Below are 26,974 nucleotides of genomic sequence, written 5' to 3'. Positions count from 1 at the left end.
TATAAAGACCTAAAAAAACACCATAAAGTTCCTAATGAAATAGTGTCTACTTAGACATAGATACCCTCCTCACTTACTTCCTATTACACTTCCCTCAGTCACTCCAAAGTTAACCTTACAAAGTGAGGGCTGCAAAAGCTGAATAAAGGCAAGAGTTTGGCATACTTTTAATGATGACTCTTTAGTCACTATCAGGCCACCCCATCAGCTGGGGCCCTATTTGGAGAGTCCAGAGATTCCCAAACAGACATGATGGGCTTAGACCTCTAATAAATCCCTCTCTCTATTGTTACCAGTCATCTATATCAGGAACAACACAATAGACCCCTTTGCAGGTTCCCATAGGATCTTGCCCTCAACATGGATCAAAAAAGGTAGAGAATGTTTCATCCTCTGAAGGGATGCTGGACAACATAATCTATCTTCCACTTGAGGAAGATGGGTTCTGAAATTGGGGCAGTTTGAAATGTTCCTACTCATGACCACAGAATGTGAGCTCAGATCTACAGGGATGCAGAGGTCACATAGGCTCCTAAGTTGATTATGGGCCCCAGATCACATCAAATCGATGGGGTCTACAATCAACAATATTTATATTCCTTTCCATATTTGGGAACTACTCTTTTCCCTGATCTTGCGTTCCAGCACTTTTTCCAACCAGGACATCATCTCCCCAGACAATAACTTCAATCCACCTGCATATCAGATGTCAAGCTCAGAAAAAACAAATAAACAACTAATATAGTTATGGGTCCTTTGGAATATAACTAAAATAGGCCTACTATCTGTCTACAAAATGGAGACCCCCAAATCTTCATCTGCACTATTCTAGCCTTTAGGTTCATGATTAGTCAACAGTTTTTCTGGCTTTATGTTAACCCTTCTTTTAGCCACCAGGTTCCAGATGATAACATGATGCCAAACGGACTTCCCTGGGCAGAGGATCCCACCAATGTGTCCTGGAGCTCCGCTTCCCCAGAATCCTACCCCATTCGGGAAAGAGAGACAGGCTGGGAGTATGGATCTACCTGCCAATGCCCATGCTCAGAGGGGAAACAATTATGGAAGACAGACCTTCTACCTTCTGAACCCCACAATGTCCCTGGGTCCATATTCCCAGAGTGCTAAAGAATAGGAAATCTACCAGGGAAAGATATGGGATATGGAGTTCTCCTGGTGGGAACTGTGTGGAGTTGTACCTCTCTTATCCTATGGTCTTTGCCAGTGTTTCCTTTTTAGAAATAAAAATTAGAAGAAGATGCTATTTTGCCAGTGTTGTGTATTAAACATTATGTTGTCTGTAAATTATGAAACTCTAATAGATGACACCATCTTTCAAATACATACATCAAACTTCTTGCTGAGGAGCTGCCAAAAGCTTAGCTCTGTCAATAATCAGAGACAGTGAGTCTTCCATGACCACTTTCCACCATGGCTGAATATATAAAGATGGATCCTTTATATGTGTTTTCATGGAAGTGGTCCTTCAGGCAAATTTTGTGACTTTGTAGCTATGTATTCACTACTATAAGTATTTGCTTAATGTCTACCACAGGCTTGTAAAAGTTCACTGATGAAAGTGCCAGTACCTATTTTTATATACTTTTTTTTCTTTTATTTTTTTTGCTAATCTTTATTGGAGACAGCCAGAAATCGAGAGGGAAGGGGCTAATAGAAAGGGACAGACCTTCTTCACCACTTGTGAAGCTTTCCTCCTGCACGTGGAGACCAGGAGCTTGAACCTGGTTCCTTGCACACTGTGATATGTGCACTTAACCAGGTGTGCCTCTACCTGGCTCCTATTTTTTGTATCCTATACCACTAGAGCAGAATGAACATTTGCTGAAAGAATGAGTTGATCAGCCCAACATTTGCACTGATCAAAGAATCAGCATTTTTCTATAATTATCTGGTTAAGAGAAAATATGCAGAGTTTATAAGCATCATGGATAAACAGGTCTAATGTTTTTCAAAGCCAGTCTAAATGTACTTGATTGTCAGCATTAGAAACATGTTGACTTTTTCTGCTGCTCTGAACTTAGGAGGGTTTACAATTCCCATAATGCATAAAATAACTCAGTTTACCTCTTTCTGGTGATATTTGATTGCCACCTTCAACTTGGCCAGGTCATGGTACTTTTGAGGATCAAGCTCTTCACTGTGGTCATCTCGATGATTGAGGATGATTTCTAGTTCCCGGGAACTCCGAGCTTGGTCCAACAGATCTTTAGCAAAGAGTTTACACTGTTGTGAGAGTTCCTCATACTCAGCCTTGAACTCATTCTCCACCTTGCTTAGCTCCTTGAGCTCCCAGCCCAGGCGGAAGGCAGTAAGAATGGGGTCCTCACTTGATAAGGCAATGAGTGAGGGGCTTGCCAGAGCTTTATAGATGTTCAGCCGGGAACGGGAGTGACGCAGGCTGTCTACCTCTGAACTGGACACACATTCCACACAATTACAGCGGATTTGATGGGGTCTTGGGATAGTGACCCGTTTTTGAACAAGCAATTTGATGATTTCATAGTTGTTGGTGTGGGCAGCCAGCATGATGGGGGTGATGTCTGGTGTGAACTCAGAGAATTGTGTGTCCATCATCAGAGTGGGAACCTAGGTATAAGAAAATGAAAAAAAATTACATATATATACTTAATAACTCATCAGATATTAGTAATTCAGGAATTAAAGACATATTTCTTTAGTCAGTTCTTTTCCTTACTATGATTATTTGTGAAATGCTTACTCTTATGCTATATATACACTTCACATGCACTGACTCATTTAATCTCCACAACAACCTTGTGTAGATGTTATCGCCAAGTGAAGAATCTGAGGCACACAGAGGGTTTAGTAGGAGAGTCAAACTTCATATCCAGGCAATAGAATTCTGAAAAATTTCCATTTTCATTGTGCAACCACAATGTGCCCAATTTCTGTCCAAGGTACAGTGGGGAATACAGAGAAGGAAAGGATGTTTCCCTGACTTTCTGGAATGAAGATGGGTAGTTCAGTTGTAAATAAGATAGTCTGAGTAGGAGTACAATGTAATATGTGTTCAGTTCTAGATGACAAGCATAAACAACAGGGATATTTTTTAAAGGATAATTCAACCAATAATCTTAAGGATTATGTCACTAAATCAAACCCAAGGGACTAAAAAGAAGACATCTGTAAATGGCTTCATTGATTTTGTATATAAATATGACATCAGAGAACCAAAGATCAAGCTAATCAGTATACAGGAAAGATGGGCAGATAACCTGTTGGTTCCAGCAAGGTAGAATTTGTTATGGTTAGGAAAAAAGTTCTCTGTAAATTAGGATATCTTGACCTGGGAGTGGGGATTCCAATTAGAAAATAAGTTTGTTATGTCCACGGTACTGTCATTTCCACAATTCTATTGTTTCAATAGCAAAACTGATTCAAAGACTGAAGACTTTGTACCCCTCTTCTCCACTCTGGTACTTCCTCTACTCATCGTTCTACTCCTCCCCTTCTCTAGACTAGGATTATTATCAGGAAATCATAGCAAACAAAGAGAAACTCTTTGACAACAGTCAGAGGTTCACAATAATAATTACTTTGTGATATGAACTACAACAAAAGTAAAAAAAAATTAAAAGATTATCCTTCCCAGTCTAAATATCTTTATTTATATTAAAGAAGTGTGACACTGGGCTCACATACAAATTTATAAAAAGTTTATAACAGAAGTTGAGCAGCAGATGCCCCCTTTGAGAAGATATATTATTTAAAATTCACCAGTTAGTGACATTCACTAATTTAAATTATGTACTTGCATCTATGTCTATTCTTCATTTCTGTTATTACCTATCTGACCTCTGTTGTGTGGCTTTCTGGCTTTGTTTTTTCTGCCCCAGGTATCATTGGAGCTTTCTGCCTGCAGGTTTCTACCCTTTCTAGCAGCCATCTCTGCCTCTATTTAAATAGAGGGTGAGAATTAGGAAGGGAGAGGCAAATAGAGACAGAGACAAAAAGAGTTATGGTAAAGTGCACACTTTACCATGTACAAGGACCTGGGTTCAAGTCCTGGGCCACCACCTGAGCATGTGGGAAATTTCAAAAATGTTGGATCTGTAATACACTGTCTCTTGTTTCTATTCTGCCTCTGTTTCTATCTGCCTTTCCTTTTCTGGCTCTCATCCTCTATCAAAAAGACACATGGGAAATAGTGAGGTCTTGTATGATACAGCAAATCCCAAGAATGGGATTTTCAAAGTTAATCCAACTGCCAAATAATTTGGTTATTGTAATAACTATCTATTGCCTTCTTAAACCCAAAGGCAACAGGAATCTTCCCCATTCTCTACAAAAACCCATATTTCCCCTAGTCCTGGAACTGCTGGGGTGGGACTCACTTTCCTGCATGTTTCTCTCAGTTCATACCAATGTATTCTGCATCTGATGATCCAAACTTATTCAATGAAACCAGTACCACCTCAACATGTTTCACTTTGGATTGTGTTCAGACACATCAAGCATGGAATGTCAACCCTCCAGCTTCATTACTCTGGTAAGACCTTTCCTAACACATAGGACTCCTTAATTCCATTTTTGGTGATGCATTTCCTAACAAAGCCTCAAAACCTAGATATAAATCATGGCCCATGAGAAGGATATGTAGTTTAAAGCAATAGCGCATAGTAGTTTTCAGTGAATCAATATATGCAGCAAGCATGTAGAAAGACCTAAAAAAGACACCATTAAGTACCTAATCAAATAGTTTCTACTTACACTTAGATATTCTCCTCAGATACCTCTTTTTTCAGTTCCCTCAATCATTCAAAAAAAAAAAAACCAAACAACCGTGTCAGACAAAGTAAGGACTGCCAAAGCTGAATAATGGCAAGAGACTGGCATACTTTAATGAAGACTCTTTAGTCATTAACATGACACCCCGTCACCTGGGAACCTAGTCAGGGAGCCCTGGGCTTCCCATACAGACATGATGAACCTAGATCTCTAACAGATTCCTCTCTCCACTGTCACTTGTCATCTCCACCAGGAAAAACATAATGAACTCCTTTGTGGGCCCATACAGGACCTTAATTTCAATGTGGGTCAACAATGATAGAGACTGTTCCATTCTCTGAAGGGAGGTTGGGCAATATACTCTACCACTTGAGGAAAATGGGTCCTGAAATTAGTGCACCCTGTAAAGTTATTAGCAGTGACCACAGAATGCGAGCCCAAACCTACAGGGATGCAGAGGTTGCATAGTCTCTAATGCTGAATATGGGCCCAAGATCAAATCTATGGGGTTTACAGTTAACAATACTTACATACATTTGGGAGTTACTCTCTTCCCTGATCCAGATTTCTAATCCTTTTTTCCAACTATGACATCATCTCCCCAGACTTGGGTCCAAATTGCATGTTAGCTGTCAGATTCAGGCAAAAACTAATGAAGTCATGGACCCCTTGGAATATACCTAAAATAGACACACTAGCTTTTTCCAAAATGGAAACCCCAAATCTTCATCTTCAATATGCTTGCCTTTAGGTTCATGATTATTCAACAGTTTGTTTGGCTTTATATATTAACTCTTTTAAGAGACCAGGTTTCAGACACTACCATGATGCCAACCTGACTTCACTGGGCAGATGATCCCACCAATGTGTCCTGGAGCTCTGCCTCCCCAGAGCTTTGCCCCACTAGGGAAAGAGAAATACAGGCTGGGAGTATGCCGCGGCGGGCAGAGGACACGGAGAGAGCACTTTAGCTTGGGGGCTTTCTCTTGGGAGTCTCCAGGGACCACCGCGACCCTGAGGGCGGATCCAAAGACTTCTTGAGTATAGCTCTCATTGGATCAAAGGACTTGGAGCTAGATTTCATTTTCGAGAAATCCTTTAAAAAAGTCTGGAGGGGGGGGGGTTCCCGGAAGATGGAGGACTGAGAAGCTGCTAGCCGCTGAGCTCCAGACACATCTCCTGGAAACAATAGGATTTTCTGCCTTTAGCAGGCCAGCCAATAAGGTGTCATAGCGGTGACAAAGAGATGACTATAACTTAATTTGGGTTAAGAATTAGAGTAGGGGAAAAATTCTTTTTTCTTCCTTTTAATTTTCAAGCATACATCCTTCCCGCCCCCCCCCATAAGCAGTCCCTGGGGACCAGCTCCTAGCAGGATACCCATACCACCAAACAGGGTGTTTTTTTTTTAATTCACTGATACACATTTGGGAAGTTCCTTGCACTGCTCTTTAATTACAACTCTTTTTCTTATCTTCTCCCTTTTCTCTCTCTTGTCTCTCTATCGCTCTCTCTTTTTTATCTTGTCATACACTTGTTCCTTCTTTGCCTTTCAGAATTTGTGAATTATTTTGGGGAAGAAATCTGACTCAGAGTGGACTCTCTATGTGTGTATCTCTGCTCTAGTTCCCTTTCCCCTCTTGTTACCCCTAGAATATATAGTGGATAGTAGATTTGCATAACTGTCTATTCTTGCTATCCTCTCTTTCTTTTCTCTTTCTTCACTGGGATTTGGTTACTATTTTTTCACGGACTGTAGAAATTGTTTGGCTAACTGGTAACGATTAAACTACTTCAATACTTACTTCAGTTGCTACTGTAATTCCGGAGGTTGGTGAGTGCAATTGTCATAAAGGTATTTAGTACAGTGTTACTTGTACTCAAGACACAACAACTGAGGAAAACAGAGCATAAAAAAAGAGAAACACATAAATAAAAAAATGGGTAGATTAAAAACAAATAAAACTGCTACTCCAATGAATAAAGACAAGAGCCCAGAAGAAACTACAAATCAGCCAGAAGTAACCATAGATAAGGAAAGTATGCAAGCAATAATAAACTTATTAATCACAGAAATGAAAACAACATTGGAGGAAAGGAATGGCAGTATTAGGGAAACAACAGTTGAGACCTCCAAGGAAAATACTGATTATCTTGAGGCAATTAGAGAACTGAAAGCTGAAATAGCTGTAATGAAGAAAGAAGCTGAGGCCAGGGAAAGCAGACTAACAGAAGCAGAAAACAGAATTAGTCAGACAGAGGATGAGTTAGAGAAAACTAAGAAAGAGGTGAAAGAGCTTAAAAAGAGATTGAGAGACACTGAAAACAACAACAGAGACATATGGGATGATATCAAAAGAAGTAACATTCGTATAATTGGCCTGCCAGAGGAAGAAAGAGAGGAAGGGGAAGCAAACATTCTAGAGGAAATAATACAAGAAAACTTCCCAGACCTGAATAACAGAAAGGATATCAAGGTTCAAGAGGCCCAGAGAGTACCAAACAGAATCAACCCAGACCTGAAGACACCAAGACACATCATAGTCACAATGAGAAGAAGTAAGGATAAAGAAAGGATCCTAAAGGCTGCAAGAGAGAAACAAAAAGTCACATACAGGGGAAAACCCATAAGATTATCTGCAGACTTCTCCATTCAAACTCTAAAAGCCAGAAGGGAGTGGCAAGATATCTATCGAGCCCTGAATGAAAAAGGGTTTCAACCAAGGATAATATATCCTGCTAGACTTTCATTCAAGCTAGATGGAGGGATCAAAACCTTCTTAGACAAACAACAGTTAAAGGAGGCAACCATCACCAAGCTGGCCCTGAAAGAGGTACTAAAAGATCTCTTATAAACAAGAACATCACTATAATACTTGCAATATATCATAGTAAACAAATTTTTTTTTGAACAATGGCACTACAATACATTAAATCCATAATATCAATAAATGTCAATGGCTTAAACTCACCCATCAAAAGGCACAGGGTGGGGGGATGGATCAGAAAACATAACCCAAACATATGCTGCTTGCAAGAAGCCCATCTGTCACAACAAGATAAACACAGACTTAAAGTGAAAGGATGGAAAACTATCATACAGACTAACGGTCCACAAAAAAGGGCAGGAACAGCCATTCTCATCTCAGACACAATAGATTTTAAATTAAATAAAGTAATAAAAGGTAGGCAAGGACATTACATAATTATTAGAGGATCAATCAGCCAAGAAGACTTAACAATTATTAACATCTATGCACCCAACGAGGGACCATCTAAATACATTAAGCATCTACTGAAAGAATTTCAAAAATACATCAATAGTAATACAATAATAGTGGGAGACTTCAATACCCCACTCTAACACTTAGACAGATCAACAAAGCAGAGAACCAATAAAGATACAAGAGAATTGAATGAAGAGATTGACAGATTAGACCTCTTGGACATTTTCAGACTCCTCCACCCCCCAAAACTGGAATACACCTTCTTTTCAAATCCACATAACACATACTCAAGGATAGACCACATGTTAGGCCACAAAGACAGCATCAATAAATTCAAGAGCATTGAAATCATCCCAAGTATCTTCTCAGACCACAGTGGAATAAAACTAACATTTAACAACAAACGGAAAATTATTAAAAGACATAGAATTTGGAAACTAAACAACATGCTCCTTAAGAACCACTGGGTCAGAGACTCACTCAAGCAGGAAATTCAAATGTTCCTAGAAACTAATGAAAATGAAGACACAACCTATCAAAATATTTGGGACACAGCGAAAGCAGTACTGAGAGGGAAACTTATAGACATACAATCACATATTAAACACCAAGAAGAAGCCCAAATGAACGACCTTACTGCACACCTCAAGGACTTAGAGGAAGAGGAACAAAGGAACCCTAATGCAACCAGAAGGACAGAAATCAATAAAATTAGAGCAGAAATAAACAACATCGAAAATAAAAGAACCATACAAAAGATCAATGAAGCCAAATGTTGGTTCTTTGAAAGATTAAACAAAATTGACAAACCCCTAGCCAGACTCACCAAACAAAAAAGAGAGAAGACTCAAATTAATAGAATTGTAAACGATGCAGGAGATATCACAACTGACACCACAGAAATCCAGAGAAACCTGCGAAACCTCTATAAAGAACTATATGCCACCAAGCTAGAGAATCTGGAAGAAATGGAACAATTCCTAGAAACCTATGCACTTCCAAAACTGAACCAAGAAGGACTAAAAAAATCTAAATGCACCAGTCACAGACAAAGAAATTGAAACCATTATTAAGAATCTCCCCACCAACAAAAGTCCTGGACCAGATGGCTTCACAAACGAATTCTACAAAACTTTCAGGAAACAGTTAATACCCATACTTCTTAAGCTATTCCATAAGATTGAAGAAACAGGAATACTCCCTCCCACCTTTTATGAAGCCAACATCATCCTAATACCAAAAGCTGATAGGGACAGAACAAAAAAAGGAAAACTACAGACCAATATCTCTGATGAACATAGATGCCAAAATATTAAACAAGATCTTGGCCAACCGGATACAGCAACACATCAAAAAGATTGTTCATCATGACCAAGTGGGATTCATCCCTGGAATGCAAGGCTGGTTCAACATCCATAAGTCAATCAATGTCATTCACCACATCAATAAAAGCAAAGCCAAAAACCACATGATTATCTCAATAGATGCAGAGAAAGCCTTTGACAAAATCCAACACCCATTCATGCTCAAAACTCTACAAAAAATGGGAATAGATGGGAAATTCCTCAAGATAGTGGAGTCTATATATAGCAAACCTACAGCCAACATCATACTCAATGGACAGAAGCTGAAAGCATTCCCCCTCAGATCAGGGATTAGACAGGGCTGTCCACTGTCACCGTTACTCTTCAACATAGTATTGGAAATTCCTGCATAGCAATCAGGCAAGAGAAAGAAATCAAAGGAATAGAGATTGGAAGGGAAGAAGTCAAGATCTCACTATTTGCAGATGATATGATAGTATACATAGAAAGACCTAAATAATCCAGTAGAAAATTACTCGAAGTTATTAGGTAATATAGCAAGGTATCAGGCTACAAAATCAATGTACAAAAATCAGTGGCATTTCTTTATGAAAACACTAAATCTGAAGAAGAAGACATCCAGAAATCACTCCCATTTACTGTTTCAGCAAAATCAATCAAATACCTAGGAATAAAGTTGACCAAAGAAGTGAAAGACTTGTATACTGAAAACTATGAGTTGCTACTCAAGGAGATAGAAACTAATACCAAGAAATGGAAAGACATCCCATGCTCATGGATTGGAAGAATAAATATCATCAAAATGAATATTCTCCCCAGAGCCATATACAAATTTAATGCAATACCCATCAAAGTTCCACCAAGATTCTTTAAGAGAATAGAACAAACACTACAATCATTTGTCTGGAACCTGAAAACATCTAGAATTGCCAAAACCATCTTAAGGAAAAGAAACAGAAATGGAGGCATCACACTCCCAGACCTTAAACTATATTATAAAGCCATCATCATCAAAACAGCATGGTACTGGAACAAAAATAGGCACACAGACCAGTGGAACAGAATTGAAAGCCCAGAAGTAAATCTCAACACCTATGGGCATCTAATCTTTGATAAGGGAGCCCAAAGGATTAAATGGAAAAAGGAGGCTCTCTTCAATAAATGGGGCTGGGAAAACTGGGTTGTAACATGCAGAAGAATGAAATTGAACCACTGTATCTCACCAGAATCCAAAATCAACTCCAAATGGATCAAAGACCTAGATTTCAGACCAGAAACAATCAAATACTTAGAGGAAAACATTGGTAAAACACTTTCCCACCTACACCTCAAGGACATCTTTGTGAATCAAACCCAATTGCAAGGAAGACTAAAGCAGAAACAAACCAATGGGACTACATCAAATTGAAAAGCTTCTGCACATCCAAAGAAACTATTAAACAAACAGAAAGACCCCTCACAGAATGGGAGAAGATCTTCACATGCCAGACATCAGACAAGAAACTAATCACCAAAATATATAAAGAGCTCAGCAAACTTAGCACCAAAAAAGCAAATGACCCCATCCAAAAATGGGCAGAGGATATGAACAAAACATTCACCTCAGAGGAGATCCAAAAGGCTAACAAACATATGAAAAACTGCTCTAGGTCACTGATTATAAGAGAAATGCAAATTAAGACAACATTAAGATACCACCTCACTCCTGTAAGAATGGCATACATCAAAAAGGACAGCAGCAACAAATGCTGGAGAGGCTGTGGGGACAGAGGAACCCTTTTACATTGCTGGTGGGAATGTAAATTGGTACAGCCTCTGTGGAGAGCAGTCTGGAAAACTCTCAGAAGGCTAGACATGGACGTTCCATATGATCCAGTAATTCCTCTCCTGGGGTTATACCCCAAGGACTCCATAACACCCAACCAAAAAGAGGTGTGTACTCCTATGTTCATAGCAGCACAATTCATAATAAGTAAAACCTGGAAGCAACCCAGGTGCCCAACAACAGATGAGTGGCTGAGAAAGCTGTGGTATATATACACAATGGAATACTATGCAGCTATCAAGAACAATGAACCCACCTTCTCTGACCCATCTTGGACAGAGATAGAAGGAATTATGTTAAGTGAACTAAGTCAGAAAGATAAAGATGAGTATGGGATGATCCCACTCATCAACAGAAGCTGACTAAGAAGATCTGAAAGGGAAACTAAAAGCAGGACCTGATCAAATTGTAAGTAGGGCACCAAAGTAAAAACTCAGTGGTGAGGGGTAGACATGCAGCTTCCTGGGCCAGTGGGGGTTGGGAGTGTGTGGGAGGGATGGGTCACAGTCCTTTGGTGGTGGGAATGGTGTTTATGTACACTCCTAGCAAAATGTAGACATATAAATCAGTAGTTAATTAATATGAGAGGGGGAAAATCAATTGTATGTCTCAAAGTTTCTCAAAAGACAAACTGAATATTTTTAATATATAGGCTATGTATTTGATATGCGGACTCTCTCAAAAGCCTAGACCAAGTAGATTAGAAGCATCCAATAGCACAGCCATATACAAGATACTGGATACTGTACAGCAAACCATAACAAAGGGACTTTTCAAAGTTAACCCAATTAACAAATAATGTGATGATAATATTAACTATCGATTGTCTTTTTGAACCCTAAGACAGCAGGAACCCCACATCTCCACTCTAGAGCCCCTACTTCGCCCAGTCCTGGAACCCTTGGATAGGGCCCACTTTCCCGTATGCATCTCCCAATCCAAACCAAATAATATTGCATCCGCCGATCACAACCTAACCAACGCAACAATTGCCACCTCAACATGCTTCACCTCAGACTGTATCCAGAGACTTCACATGTGGAATGACAACCCTTCAGCTTCATTACTCGGGTGAGACCTTTCCTTTAATAGTACACTCTAATTTCATCTCAGGTAGTTCACTTTCTAACAAAGTCCCATAACCTAGACATACACCAGTTTCTGTGAGAGAGAGCTTATGTGCACACGTATCCATAAACTACTGCAAAATATATACCTGAAAGCAGAAGTACACTAGAGTTTGCAGTGAGTACCTCCCTAACACTTCCTCTCCACTATTCCAAGCTTGGGATCCATGATTGCTCAACAAATTGTTTGGCGTCATATGTTAATTCTCTTTTCAATCACCAGGTTCCAGATGCCACCAGGATGCTGGCTAGGCTTCCCTGGATTGAAGACCCCACCAATGTGTCCTGGAGCTCAGCTTCCCCAGAGACACACCTTACTTAGGAAAGAGAGAGGCAGACTGGGAGTATGGACCGACCAGTCAACGCCCATGTTCAGCGGGGAAGCAATTACAGAAGCCAGACCTTCTACCTTCTGCAACCTTCAACGACCTTGGGTCCATGCTCCCAGAGTGCTAGAGAATGGGAAAGCTATCATGGGAGTGGGTGGGTTATGGGGATTGGGTGGTGGGAATTGTGTGGAGTTGTACCCCTCCTACCTTATGTTTTTGTTCATTAATCCTTTCTTAAATAAAAAATTTTAAAAAAGAGTTAACATATAATGCCAAACAAATTGTTGACTAATTATGAATCTAAAAGCTGGAATATTGCAGATGAAGATTCGGGGTCTCCGTTTTGAGATAGCTAGTAGGCCTATTTAGTTATATTCCAAAAGGCTCATAACTATACTAGTTTTTTTCCTGAGCCTGACATCTTATATACAGATGGGTTCAAGTTATTGTCTGGGGAGATGATGCCATGGTTGGAAAAAGGGATAGAATACTGGTCAGGGAAGAGAGTAGCTCCCAAATATGGGCAAAGTGTAGAAATATTGTTGACTGTAAACCCCATTGATTTGATCTGATCTGGGGCCCATATTCAGCTTAGGAGCCTATGTGACATCTGCATCCCTATAGATTGGAGCTCACATTCTGTGGTCATGAGTAGGAACGTACCAAGCTGCCCCAATTTCAGGACCCATCTTCCTTTGGAAGAATCAAAATGAATATTCTCCCCAGAGCCATGAACAAATTTAATATGATACCTATCAAAGTTCTACCAAGCTTCTTTAAGAGAATAGAACAAAAACTACAGTCGTTTATCTGGAACTAGAAAACACCTAGAACAGCTAACATAGTCTTGAGGAAAAGAAACAGAAATGGAAGCATCACATTCCCAGATCTCAAACTTATTATAAGGCCGTCATCATCAAAATAGCCTAGTACTGTAATGAAAATAGGCACACAGACCAGTGGAACAGAATTGAAAGCCCAGAACTAAACCCCCACACCTATGGACATCTAATCATTAATAAGGGGGCCCAAAGTATTAAATGGAGAAAGGAAGCTCTCTTCAATAAATGGTGCTGGGAAAACTGGATTGAAACATTCAGAAGAATGAAATTGAACCACTTTATCTCACCAGAAACAAAATTCAACTCCAAATGGATCAAGGACCTGGATATTAGACCAGAAAGTATCAAATACTTAGAGGAAAACATTGGTTGAACACTTTCCCACCTAAATCTCAAGGATTTCTTTGATGATATAAACCCAATTGCAAGGAAGAATAAAACAAAAACAAATCAATGGGAGTACATCAAATTGAAAAGCTTCTGCACAGCCAAAGAAAACATCAACCAAACAAAGAGGCCACTCAGAATGGGAGAAGATCTTAACATGCTATACATAAGACAAGAGGCTAATAAACAAAATATATAAAGAGCTCACCAAATTTAGCAAAAAAAAAAAAAAAAAAAAAAAGAAAAGAAAATGATCCCATCTAAAAATAGGCAGTGGATATGAACAGAGTATTTACTACAGAAGAGATCCAGAAGGCTAACAAACATATGAAAATTTGCTCCAGATCACTGATGGTCAGAAAAATGCATGTAGAGACAACACTGAGATACCACCTCCCCCCTATGAGAATGTCATACATCAAAAATGACAGCAGCAACAAATGCTAGAGAGGTTGTGCATACAGAGGAACCCTCCTATACTGCTGGTGAGAATGTAAATTGGTCTAACCTCTGTGGACAGCAGTCTGGAGAATCCGCACAAGGCTATAAATAGATGTCCCTTATGTCCCCCTAATTTCTCTCCTAGGGATTTATCCCAAGTGCTCCATAACACTCAACCAAAAAGATATGTGTACACCTATGTTCATAGCAGTACAATTCGTAATAGCTAAAACCTGGAAGCAAACCAGGTGCCCAAAAACAGATGAGTGGCTGAGATAACTGCAGCATATATACACAACGAAATACTACGCAAGCTATTAAGAATAATGAACCCACCTTCTCTGACCCATCTTGGATGGAACTAAAAGGAATTATGTTGAGTGAGCTAAGTCAGAAAGACAAAGACGTTTATGGGATGATGCCACTTATAAAAAGAAATTGAGAAAGAAGAACAAAAAGGGAAACTCAAAGTAGAATATGACTGAGTTTAGAGTATGACACCAAAGTAAAAAATCTCTGGGTGGAGGGTGAGAGTAGATGTTCAGCTTCACTGGGGCAGGTACAGGGGAAGGACACAGAACTTTGGTGGTGGAATTGGTGTTAATATACACTTCTTTTATCTTATAGTCTCACAAATCACTTTAATTAATATAAGAGGGGAAAATGAATAAAATATCTCAAAATGATGACTAGACCATAGCTCTGAGTATAAGTTCCTTTAATCTAAGCACTTAAAACTTCAAATTGGAAATCATATTGAATTCTAACAGTGGGTTCAAACTGTTAATACATTTCTAATAATGACTTGTTCTTTGAAATATAAATCTGGAAGCTTAGACCAGGGAGAACAAAAGCAACTGTTGGTGTTAAGAGACTGCTGTATGTAAATAGCATAAAAGGACATAAATTATGGTGAGGTCTTATATGCTACAGCAAATCCTAACAATGGGATTTTTAAAGTTAACCCATTTTCCAAATAATTTGGTTATAACAACAACTATCTATTGTCTTTTTATACCCTTAGACAGCAGGAACCTCCCTCTTTCTCTATAAAGCCATTTTCCTCCCAGGTTTGGAATCTGTAGGGTGGGGCTCACTTTCCTGCATGCTTCTCTCAGTTCATACCAACTGATACTGCATCTGCTGATCCTAACCTAGGCAATGCAACCAGTACTACCTCAGCATGATTCACTTCTGACTATGTCCAGAGACATCAGGTGTGTAATGTCAACTCCTCAGCTTCATTATTCTGGTGAGACATTTCCTAGTTCATGGGACTCCTTAATTCCAATTTGGGGCTCTACCCCTTAACAAATCTCAAAACCTAGATACAGACCAGGGCCCATGAGATAGGGCATATGTACATGTATCCATAAGTTAGGGGAAAATATATACTTTAAAGCAAATGTACACTATAGTTTGCAGTGAGTCAATAAATGTAGCAAGACAGTAGAAAAACCTGAAAGGACACCATAAAGTACCTAATGAAACAGATTTTACATACACCTAAATACCCTCCTCACCCACTTCCTATTACACTTCCCTCTGTCACTCCAAAGCTAACCTTGTCAGACAAAGTAAGGACGACAAAAGCTGGATAAGGGCAAGAGACTGGCACACCTTAATAATGATTCTTTAGTCATTACCAGGCCACCCCATCACCTGAGGCCTGAGTCAAGGAGTCATGGGATTCCCACACAGACATGATGAGCCTAGCCCTCTCACAGATCTCTCTCACAACTGTCACTGGTCATCTCCATCAGGAACAACATAATGGACCCCTTTGTGGGCCCCTATAGGACCTTGCCCTCAATGTGGATCAGCAGTGGTAGAGACAGTTCCATTCTCCAAAGGGAGGTTGGATGACATACTCTACCTATCACCTGAGAAAGATGTGTCCTAAAATTAGTGCAGCCTGGAATGTTCCTAGCTGTAAGCACAGAATATGAGATCAGACCTAAAGGGATGCAGAGGTTACATAGGCTTCTGTGTTGACTATGGGCCCCAGATCAAATCAATGGGATTTACAGTTAACAATAATTATATACTTTTCCCATTTTTGGGAGCTACTCTCTTCCCTGATCCAGCTTTCTAGTCCTTTTTCCAGCCATGACACCATCTCCCCAGACAATAACCCGGGTCAACCTGCATATTAGATGTCAATCACAGGCAAAAACTAGTAAAATCAAGGGTCCCTTGGAATATACCTAAAATAGACCTACTAGCTTTTTCAAAAATGGAAAAATCTTCATGTGCAATATTCTTGCCTTTAGGTTCATGATTAGTCAACAATTTGCTATGCTTTATATTTTTTTAAATTTTTTTCCTTTTTGTTTGCCCTTCTTGTTTACTGCCATTGTTGTTGTTATTGCTGTCGTTCTTGTTGGATAAGACAGAGAGAAATTGAGAGAGGAGGGGAAGACGTAGAGTGGGAGAGAAAGACAGACAGCTGCAAGACCTGCTTCACTGCCTGTGAATCGAATGCCCTGCAGGTGGGGAGCCAGGAGCTCGAACTGGGATCCTGATGCTGGTCTGTGCGCTTTCTGCCACCTGTGCTTAACCCTCTGTGCCACCGCCCGGCTTCCGTACTTTATATCTTAATTCTTTTTTCAGCCACCAGGTTCCAGATGCTATCATGATGCCAACCTGACATCCCTGGGAAGACGTCCCTATCAATGTGTCTTGGAGCCCAGTCAATCTCCCCAGACCCCTGACCGACTTGGAAAAGAGAGAGAAAGAGGCTGAGAGTATGGATCCACCTTTCAATGCCCATGTTCACCTGGGAAGCAATTACAGAAGCCAGCCTTGCCACCTTCTGCACTCGATAATGACCCTGGGTCCATACTCCGAGAGGGATAAAGAATAGGAAAACTATCAAGGGAGGAGATTGGATACAGTTTTATTTGTGGTGGGAATTGTGTGGAATTGTGTCCCTCTTATCATATGGTCTTGTAAATATTTCCATTATATAAATAAATACAAATTCCATATATATCTGAATTATATGTTTGCATTAATTAATAACTACTACTGTATTTTCCTTGTTGGTTGGTAAATTTTAGACATTGAACATGTAATTTTTGAATTAATAAAAATTATTTTTCACTCTCAAGTTTATATTTGCATATCAAATTTTCAAAAATTATTTTATTGGGGAGATTGATGGTTTACAGTCAATAGTAAATACAGTTATTGGTACATATGTAAGTTTTTATGCATAAGACTCTAACACCCAACCTAAGTCTTCCTCCACCACCGTGCTCCAGGACCTAAACCCCATCTCCACCCCCATATATCATAATTTAAGTTATTCTTAAATTGTGCAAATACCTGCTTAATATACAGTTACATAGAATTCCCAGTTTGTGTAATTACAGGATTCTTATTTTCCTAGTTTAATGCATTGTGACTAATTAAAAAAAGAACTGAAATATATATATATATATATATATATATATATATACATATATATGTATATATATATATATTTCTCGTCTTAATTATGAGAGAAGACTTCTCAGGAAAGACTGGAGAACAATTAAAGTTTGGAAAACTTAGATAATGCAGAAAATAATATTGGCAGTGATTTCAATGAACATCATAATTGAGAATAAGGGAATTAAAGAAATGAAAGGAAAAAATTATATTGAGGAATAGAAAGTTGTTTGTAATCCGCCGATCACAACCTAACCAAAGCAACGATTGCCATCTCAACATGCTTCACCTCAGACTGTATCCAGAGACTTCACGTCTGGAATGACAACCCTTCAGCTTCATTACTCGGGTAAGACCTTTCCTTTAATAGTACACTCTAATTTCATCTCAGGTAGTTCACTTTCTAACAAAGTCCCATAACCTAGACATACACCAGTTTCTGTGAGAGAGAGCTTATGTGCACACGTATCCATAAACTACTGCAAAATATATACCTGAAAGCAGAAGTACACTAGAGTTTGCAGTGAGTACCTCCCTAACACTTCCTCTCCACTATTCCTTGGGATCCATGATTGCTCAACAAATTGTTTGGCTTTGTATGTTAACTCTCTTTTCAATCACCAGGTTCCAGATGCCACCAGGATGCTGGCTAGGCTTCCCTGGATTGAAGACCCCACCAATATGTCCTGGAGCTCAGCTTCCCCAGAGACACACCTTACTAGGGAAAGAGAGAGGCAGACTGGGAGTATGGACCGACCAGTCAACGCCCATGTTCAGCGGGGAAGCAATTACAGAAGCCAGACCTTCTACCTTCTGCAACCCTCAACGACCCTGGGTCCATGCTCCAAGAGGGCTAGAGAATGGGAAGGCTATCATGGGAGGGGGTGGGTTATGGGGATTGGGTGGTGGGAATTGTGTGGAGTTGTACCCCTCCTACCTTATGCTTTTGTTCACTAATCCTTTCTTAAATAAAAAATTAAAAAAAAAAAGAAAGTTGTTTGTAGAGGAGGAATAGTTGCCTAATTTCCAGTGAATTACAAAAGACGATACAAAAAGTCATTATAGCCCTGTGAATTTCTGAGAATTTTGTCTTCAACCACTTTTTATTGCTACACTGTCATATACTCTAAAGATAAGGCTTTCTTGTCTTTCTGATACAATTTTAGGTTAATTCAGATATTCTCATTCTTCACTTTTTGTCCTATTCATTAGGATAATGAAATAAAATATTCCCCAATTGTCCAATAGACAGACAAGTGCGTCTGCTGTTCCTGCATTTCAGCAAACCTAGGGGAACAGAAATGTAACTAATCGGGTTAAATCATTTCCTTTAGCAGAATGTAGCAAACCAAATTGTATTTGTAATCACCTGCATCTTAGTAGCCCTGATTGGTTGTAGAACATGATCAATCCACCTCATGCTTTGGCTTATATGATGACTCACAATGTGACCAATCCATTTGCACATTACCCTTGAACACACCTGATTGGTGAGTTTTGTAACCAATCAAATGTACCACCTTGTAACCAATCAAATGTACCAACTACTAACCAATCAAATGTACCACCTTATAGCCAATCAAATGCATGCTGCTGCCAGCTTGAAGGGTATAGAAACAGCTTTCCAAATCTCATCGCCTCAGACTCCTCCTTTAGATCTGCTGCACCCTGGTGCTGGAACACTTGGAGCTGCAAAATTCAGAGCTATTCTGTGGATATTTCCCCATAACAATAGGATTGTCACTAGCCGTGAGTTAATATCTTCTTTCTAACATTTTCTATTTTTTATAATTGTTTTTATTATCTTTATTGGATAGAGATAGTCAGAGATCGAGAAGGGTGAGGGAGATAGGCAGGGAGAGAGACAGAGAGACACCTGCAGACCTGCTTCACCGCTGGTGAAGCTCTCCCCCTGCAGGTGGGGACCAGGGACTCGAACCTGGGTCCTTGCACACTGTAATGTGTGTGCTTAACCACGTGCGCCACCACCTGGCCACTCTAAACATTTTCTTATCCTGAGAGCAAGAACTTGGTTTGATCTTTACTTTAGAATCATTACTGATCCTAGTTCCATCATTTTAACTTTTTAGAAACACTGTCATACTATCATCTTCCTAAGGTTACAGACCATCACAGAGCTTGGTAATGTTTCACAGAGTTCAGTTAACAGCATGCATGTCAGTCCCTCCATGTTCCATGATGCCATAGTTACCCTGTTTGTTCACATCATCGTCCCAACCCAGACTGCAGACCAATAAGAGACAGGCCTAACAGTCTTGTAACAAGCAACTTCCGCCCTGTGTGACCAAGCAGCTTACCTGCTGTTCCCACTGCATAGGTTCCTGGGACCCAGATTTCTACATCTTTGCTACTGAATGGGGCTTTCGGACTGGCTAGAGACTTAATTTCTCATTTCATTGGATAGCAGAACTTTTGGACTTCCATAGCTAGCTCAACTATAAACACGTCTGAGCTAAACACTCTCCTGTTTTGTGTCTTCTCAAGACTGAATGTCAAAACTACCAACAATACCTGATGTGACGTCATGATCAGCTCGTTTGGATTACCCAGTTCTCCTGTGACTGAACCGTGTTTTGGTAACCTAGACTTCTGACTTTGGATCACTGTACCAGTTCTGAAGATGGGAATAGGATTTTTTGCTCGACTATACTATCCTCCCCTGGAAGTAATTTATGAAGGTCTCGTTTTGCCTCCTCCACCACCAGCAGGCCAGCAAAAACTTCCAGATCCGTATTTCTTGAGTCTGTTTCTTACTTTATATAAACACCGAGGATGTAGCTTTAAACGCTTGTATGCAATAATAAAGGAGATTGAGAAAGTATTTCAGATTTATTCAGTGGATTTTTGGGGTAGATTTTCTTTACAGGGGGCAACATTTAGATAAAAGTTAAAGTAATTTTTAATTCATATATGTAATATATTAAGAATAATCAAAATTTAATGTCAAAGGAACTTTACAAGGTAAAATATACTTTATACAATTTTATAATTTAATTTTTATTCAACAAAATGTTCATAAGCAACATTTATAGTTACCTTTTGAACTGGTAAAAATCAGGAGAAAATTAGAAATTAGTATCAACTATTCAGTTGTCTGCCAGATTACTAGGGTTTAACATATGGTACTGTCCTCATTCTCTTTAAAAATGTCTGAACCTACCCAAGACGATGGATAATGTCTTCATAGAATATGGTAAGTTGTTTAATTATATAAGCTACATAAGAAATGAGAAAATTAGAATAATTAAGAAAACATGGGACTTTGGTATCTCCATTTCTACATCATATTCTCTTTCTAGGGAACATCAATGTGGGTGAATACTTACAGTTTAATAATAGGGGCAGAAAAGAACATAGCAAGACATAAGATATCTACAAAATTGTGGTTGCCTAACACAGTAGGAACAAGGTTTCCATTAACGCATTTAAATTTTTTTTTAATTTTATTTTCCCTTTTGTTGCCCTTGTTTTTTTAAAGAATTTTTATTTATTTATTTATTCCCTTTTCTTGCCCTTGTTGTTTTTTATTGTTGTAGTTATTATTGTTTTCTTTGTTGTTGGATAAGACAGAGATAAATGGAGAGAGGAGGGAAAGACAGAGAGGGGAAGAGAAAGATACCTGCAGACCTGCTTCACTGCTTGTGAAGCGACTCCTCTGCAGGTGGGGAGCGAACCGGGATTCTTGTGCCAATTGTTGCTCTTTGTGCCTCATGCACTTAACCCACTGTGCTACCGCCTGACTCCCGCCCTTGTTTTTATTGTTATTATTGATGTCAAGGAGTCCTGGGATTTCCACACAAACATGATGAGCCTGCACACAGATCCCTCTCTCCACTGTCACTGGTCATCTCTATCAGGAAGAACATAATGGAGGTTCTGAGACCAGAAAAATTAAATCACTAAAATAATAATCCTTCAGCTTCATTTCTCTGGTTAGACCTTTCCTGCCTCATAGAACTCCGTAATTCCATTTTGGATGGTGCACTTTATAGCAAAGCCTCAAAACCTATCTATAGACCACGGCCCATGAGATAGGGCATATACATACGTCTCCATAAGTTAGGGCAAAATATATACTTTAAAGCAAAAGTGCACAATAGTTCACAGTGAGTCAGTAAATGCAGCAAGCATGTAGAAAGACTTAAAAACGATACCATAAAGTACCTAATGTAGTAGTTTCTACTTACACCTAAATGCCCTCCTCATCCACTTCCTGTTACACTTCCCTCTGTCACTCCAAAGCTAACCTTGTCAGACAAAGTAAGGACGACAAAAGCTGGATAAGGGCAAGAGACTGGCACACCTTAATAATGATTCTTTAGTCATTACCAGGCCACCCCATCACCTGAGGCCTGAGTCAAGGAGTCATGGAATTCCCACACAGACATGATGAACCTAGCCCTCTCACAGATCTCTCTCACAACTGTCACTGGTCATCTCCATCAGGAACAACATAATGGACCCCTTTGTGGGCCCCTATAGGACCTTGCCCTCAATGTGGATCAGCAGTGGTAGAGACAGTTCCATTCTCCAAAGGGAGGTTGGATGACATACTCTACCTATCACCTGAGAAAGATGTGTCCTAAAATTAGTGCAGCCTGGAATGTTCCTAGCTGTAAGCACAGAATATGAGATCAGACCTAAAGGGATGCAGAGGTTACATAGGCTTCTGTGTTGACTATGGGCCCCAGATCAAATCAATGGGATTTACAGTTAACAATAATTATATACTTTTCCCATTTTTGGGAGCTACTCTCTTCCCTGATCCAGCTTTCTAGTCCTTTTTCCAGCCATGACACCATCTCCCCAGACAATAACCCGGGTCAACCTGCATATTAGATGTCAATCACAGGCAAAAACTAGTAAAATCAAGGGTCCCTTGGAATATACCTAAAATAGACCTACTAGCTTTTTCAAAAATGGAAAAATCTTCATGTGCAATATTCTTGCCTTTAGGTTCATGATTAGTCAACAATTTGCTATGCTTTATATCTTAACTCTTTTCTAGCCACCAGTTTCCAGATGCTACCATGATGCCAACCTGACTTCCCTGAGCAGACAACCCCACCATGTGTCTGGAGCCCCATGTTCCCAGACCCCTGCCAAACTTGGGAAAGAGAGACAGGTTGGGAGTATGGACCCAGGATGATTATGGGGTGGAGAAGGTGGAAGGTCTGGCTTCTGTAATTGCTTCTCTGCTGGATATGGGCATTGGCAGGTTCATCCATACTCATAGCCTGTTTCTCTCTTTCTCTGTGGGTCAGGGGTCTGGACCAAAATTCTTTTGATCTCTGCCCTTTGGGACCTCCTGTCCTCTGTCCCATCTCCACATAAATTTCTCTCCACAGCAATAGTTTTATTCAATGTTTCATATGCATTCCTGCATCTGGATATAGGATGTCTTGCTCTGCTCCTCCTACTCAGATGCCAGCATGCTGCACAGAGGACTTTCCCTTCTGAAGAACATCACTTCTATTTGTGATGGCAGATATTTGACAGAACTCATAATAGATATGTGTGACCTGTCATCCTATCGACATGCTACAGTGTAAAACACAGATTTTTTTCGGTAACAGGTGGGGAAATCTTGGCATGTCTTGGCATGTCTCCTTCATAATTGACCTAACAATTCAGGTCTAGTATATTTTCTGGATTATTTGTGCTTTTTTCTTTAAAATTTTTTTTGTTATCTTTATTTATTTATTGGATAGAGAAAGCCAGAAATTGAGAGGGGGGTGATAGAGAGAGACAGAGAGACACCTGCAGCCCTGCTTCAACACTCATGAAGCTTCCCCCATGCAGGTGGGGACCGGGGGCTCAAACCTGGGTCCTTGCACACTGTAACATGTGCGCTCAACCAGGTGTGCCACCACCCGGCCCCCCTTTTTTTTTTCTTGAGTAGTTTTACAGTTCTATAAATTATAATGCAAATATTTCTTGTCTAGTGGAATGCAATTTATTATTGTGTATCTATTTGTAAATTGTTTGCATATGTTTATGAATTTCTTTTTTTAAAATATTTATTTTATTTATTCCCTTTTGTTGCCCTTGTTGTTTTATTGTTGTAGTTATTATTGTTGTCATTATTGTTGTTGGATAGGACAGAGAGAAATGGAGAGAGGAGGGGAAGACAGAGAGGGGGAGAGAAAGATAGACACCTGCAGACCTGCTTCACCGCTTGTGAAGCGACTCCTGTGCAGGTAGGGAGCCAGGGCTTGAACCGTGATCCTTATACTGGTCCTTGTGCTTTGCGCCACCTGCGCTTAACCCGCTGTGCTACAGCCCGACTCCCATATGTTTATGAATTTCTTCTAACGTTCCTGATGGTCCATATCAGGAATCAGCAGAACTTTTTTTGTAATAGTACAGGCAGTTAATGTCATCCTTTGTGGCTTGGCTTATACAACTCTGCTATTGTAGCACAAAAACAGCTTTAGGCCCTGTGCAAATAAATGGATATGACAATTCTCCAATAAAATTTTATAAAAACAAGTGACAGGCTGGATTTGACTTATAGGCTGTGGTTTGCACATTCCTAGTCCATCCATTATTTCCCTCACTAATTAATGAGCTAAATAAAATATTTAGCATGTGTTTACTTTAAATTTGTATGAGACCCATCAGTTAACCTCTTTAAATAAGATTATACCTTAAGAGCCATCTGTGTTCAAACTGAGGTCAAATAGAAAATTCAGCTTTATTCTTATCAAGTGTTGTTTTCTCTTTGAACTCCAAATTTATAATAAATGTGTTGAGTTTTCCATTAAAAATGATGGATTTTAAAAGAGCAAAAGATGATGGGAGAAGGGAGAAAAGGGAAATAAATGAACACATTTAAAAAGCAGACTTAACACACATTGTCTACAACTGTATTTCTAAAGAAACCTCATATATGAACCAACTTGATTAAATTTTAAAATGTGCAGAGATGTGTGATTATGTCAGGGCTACTAAGGAAGTTACATTGCCTGCCTTTCCCTGGGGCTTTGTGTTCAGGCCCTAATGACTTTGATCCTAAATCTTCCCTAAAAAGCTAGCATAATATTCCAGGACTATTTTGGATTAACGAGCATGGGCAGAATTACTTGGCTCAAAGAACATCATATGAAATACCTGCAGTTCAACAAACAGCATGAAATGTGTTCGCTGCTTTGTATCTTCAGCTAATTCCATTGACAGAAGACACAATAGGAGAGATGATGTACTGCTTGCCTCTCTCCCAAGACTGGCTAGTTCTTTTACAAGGTTATTGTTCTAAAGAGGTCTAACTAATATATTATTCCCATTAACCTCATCACTGTACACAATATGCTAATGGAAAATTTTCAGAGCCCTATTAATATTGGCCATGTTAAAATTCATCACAGGCTTCTGAAAGTAAACATCTCACATACAATTAATACTCTTATTAGGAGTCACCTCATTCGTAGTCATAGCTCCATCTAGTAATATGCCAGACTTCTTTGACTTTTTCTCACATGTCTAGACTGAACATAACATGTTTAAGTGAATATTTCTTTTAGTGCCTGAATTTAGTAACATTTTTATACCTCTTTTTCCGCCTCCCCACCCTATCCTGAATTCTACATTTTTAGCTCATTTCCACATACAGACAATGGATAGATAAAATTAAGTATTAAATCTATTATGCAAGCTCAGGGAGTTTTTGGAAATGAAATTTTATCCTTGTATTTCTCTGAAAAGAACACAAACATCTGATTGAATAACATTATTGGCTGTTATTTTCTATAAGACAGCCGGTAGTGTTGATAAGAGGTCTACTTTTGGAACAACCATTGCTGTTATATAGGCTATATCTGTTTCTCAGTCTTGTAAAAACAAAAACATTATGTTAGCATCTGGAACCTGGTGGTTGAAAAAGAGTTAATATATAGAGTAAAAAAAATTGTTGACTAATCATGAACCTAAAGGCTGGAAAAGTTCATATGAAGAGTTGGGGGTTCTCCGTGATGCCACCTGGACTTCCCTGGGAAGATGACCCCACCAATGTGTCCTGGAGCCCTGCTTCCCCAGAACCCCACCTCACTAGGGAAAGAGAGAGACAGACTGGGAGTATGGATGGACCTGTCAATGCCCATGTTTAGCGTTCAACGGGGAAGAAATTACAGAAGCAAGACCTTCCACCTTCTGCATCCCACAATAAACTTGGGTCCATACTCCTAGATGGTTAAAGAACAGGAAAGCTATCAGGGGAGGGGATGGGATACGGAGTTCTGGTATTGGGAATTGTGTGGAGTTGTACCACTCTTATCCTATGGTTTTTGTCAGTGTTTACTTTGTATAAATAAAAATTAAAAACTAAAAATTAAAAAATAAAAACAGAATTAGCTTGATTTGGTCATCTCAGCTGACTTCAAGTATGATGAGTATAAAATTTAGATTGTAAGCCTGAAATTGAATAGGAATAATGTCACAGAACCTACCTGATATTTTACAGAAGTCAATACTAATGTGTAAAAATCACTAATATTGTAACAATAAGCCAGCATTCACCTGAGTAGCAGGGATAGAAATGATACTAATGACTGCTGGTTACTGAACACTTTCCACAAGCCAGGCACCATGCTGGAGATCTCATTTAGTTCCCACCATGATTCCATGCTATAACCATAATAATTGTCTCCATTTCATCTGAGAAAACAGTCGTATTGTATTCAATTAACCTTTCAAAAAAGAAATATATATATAAAAGCTAAGTGTCTTGGCAAAGGTCACATAACTATGAAATAGAGTGACTACAGCCTCAATTTAGGTAGTTTGAATCCAAAGTATGCATTGTTAGCTATAATACTACTTCATCCTCAGCCAAGAAAGACTGAAAAATCAATTCATGCCATCAGTAAACCTACAGTCACGAAATTAAAGTCAGATATATTATTAGTATACATCAGCTAATATTCTACGTTAAACCCAGATAAATATTTACATAGCATTACTGAAGTTTTGGAAGCACACAAAACCACACTTTATTTCTCATCAGATGAAAACTTTAATTTTGAAAAAGCAGGAGCTAAGTCAATAACATAAGATATTGCTAAATTTGTAGTTTGTGAATTGATCGTGGGACCTCAATTCCCAGCACCACTACAAGCCAGAGCTGATCAGTACTCTGGTCTCGTGTTCTCTCTCTCTTTCATTTAATAACATAAATTAGATGAGAATTAAAATATATATGTTATTTTTCAAGAAATTGTGAAAAGCAGCCATGAAGAAGGTGTAAGTTA

General features: G+C 39.2%; 1 protein-coding gene across 1 annotated transcript in view; it reads right to left on the bottom strand.

The window, feature by feature from the left end:
* The window catches only part of TRPC5 (transient receptor potential cation channel subfamily C member 5), a 248,517-nt gene that overhangs the window by 146,780 nt on the left and 74,763 nt on the right, over positions 1-26,974 (bottom strand). Inside the window, exon 3 of the mRNA XM_007535841.3 lies at positions 2,086-2,607. Within this exon, the coding sequence (XP_007535903.1) occupies positions 2,086-2,607 (522 nt within the window). The remainder of the gene's footprint in view (positions 1-2,085; positions 2,608-26,974) is intronic.

This window comes from Erinaceus europaeus, chromosome X, assembly GCF_950295315.1.
Source record: "Erinaceus europaeus chromosome X, mEriEur2.1, whole genome shotgun sequence".
Taxonomy (NCBI): domain Eukaryota; kingdom Metazoa; phylum Chordata; class Mammalia; order Eulipotyphla; family Erinaceidae; genus Erinaceus; species Erinaceus europaeus.
The sequence above is the reverse complement of the archived record's forward strand: the minus strand, read 5'-3'. Positions and strand labels throughout refer to the sequence as shown.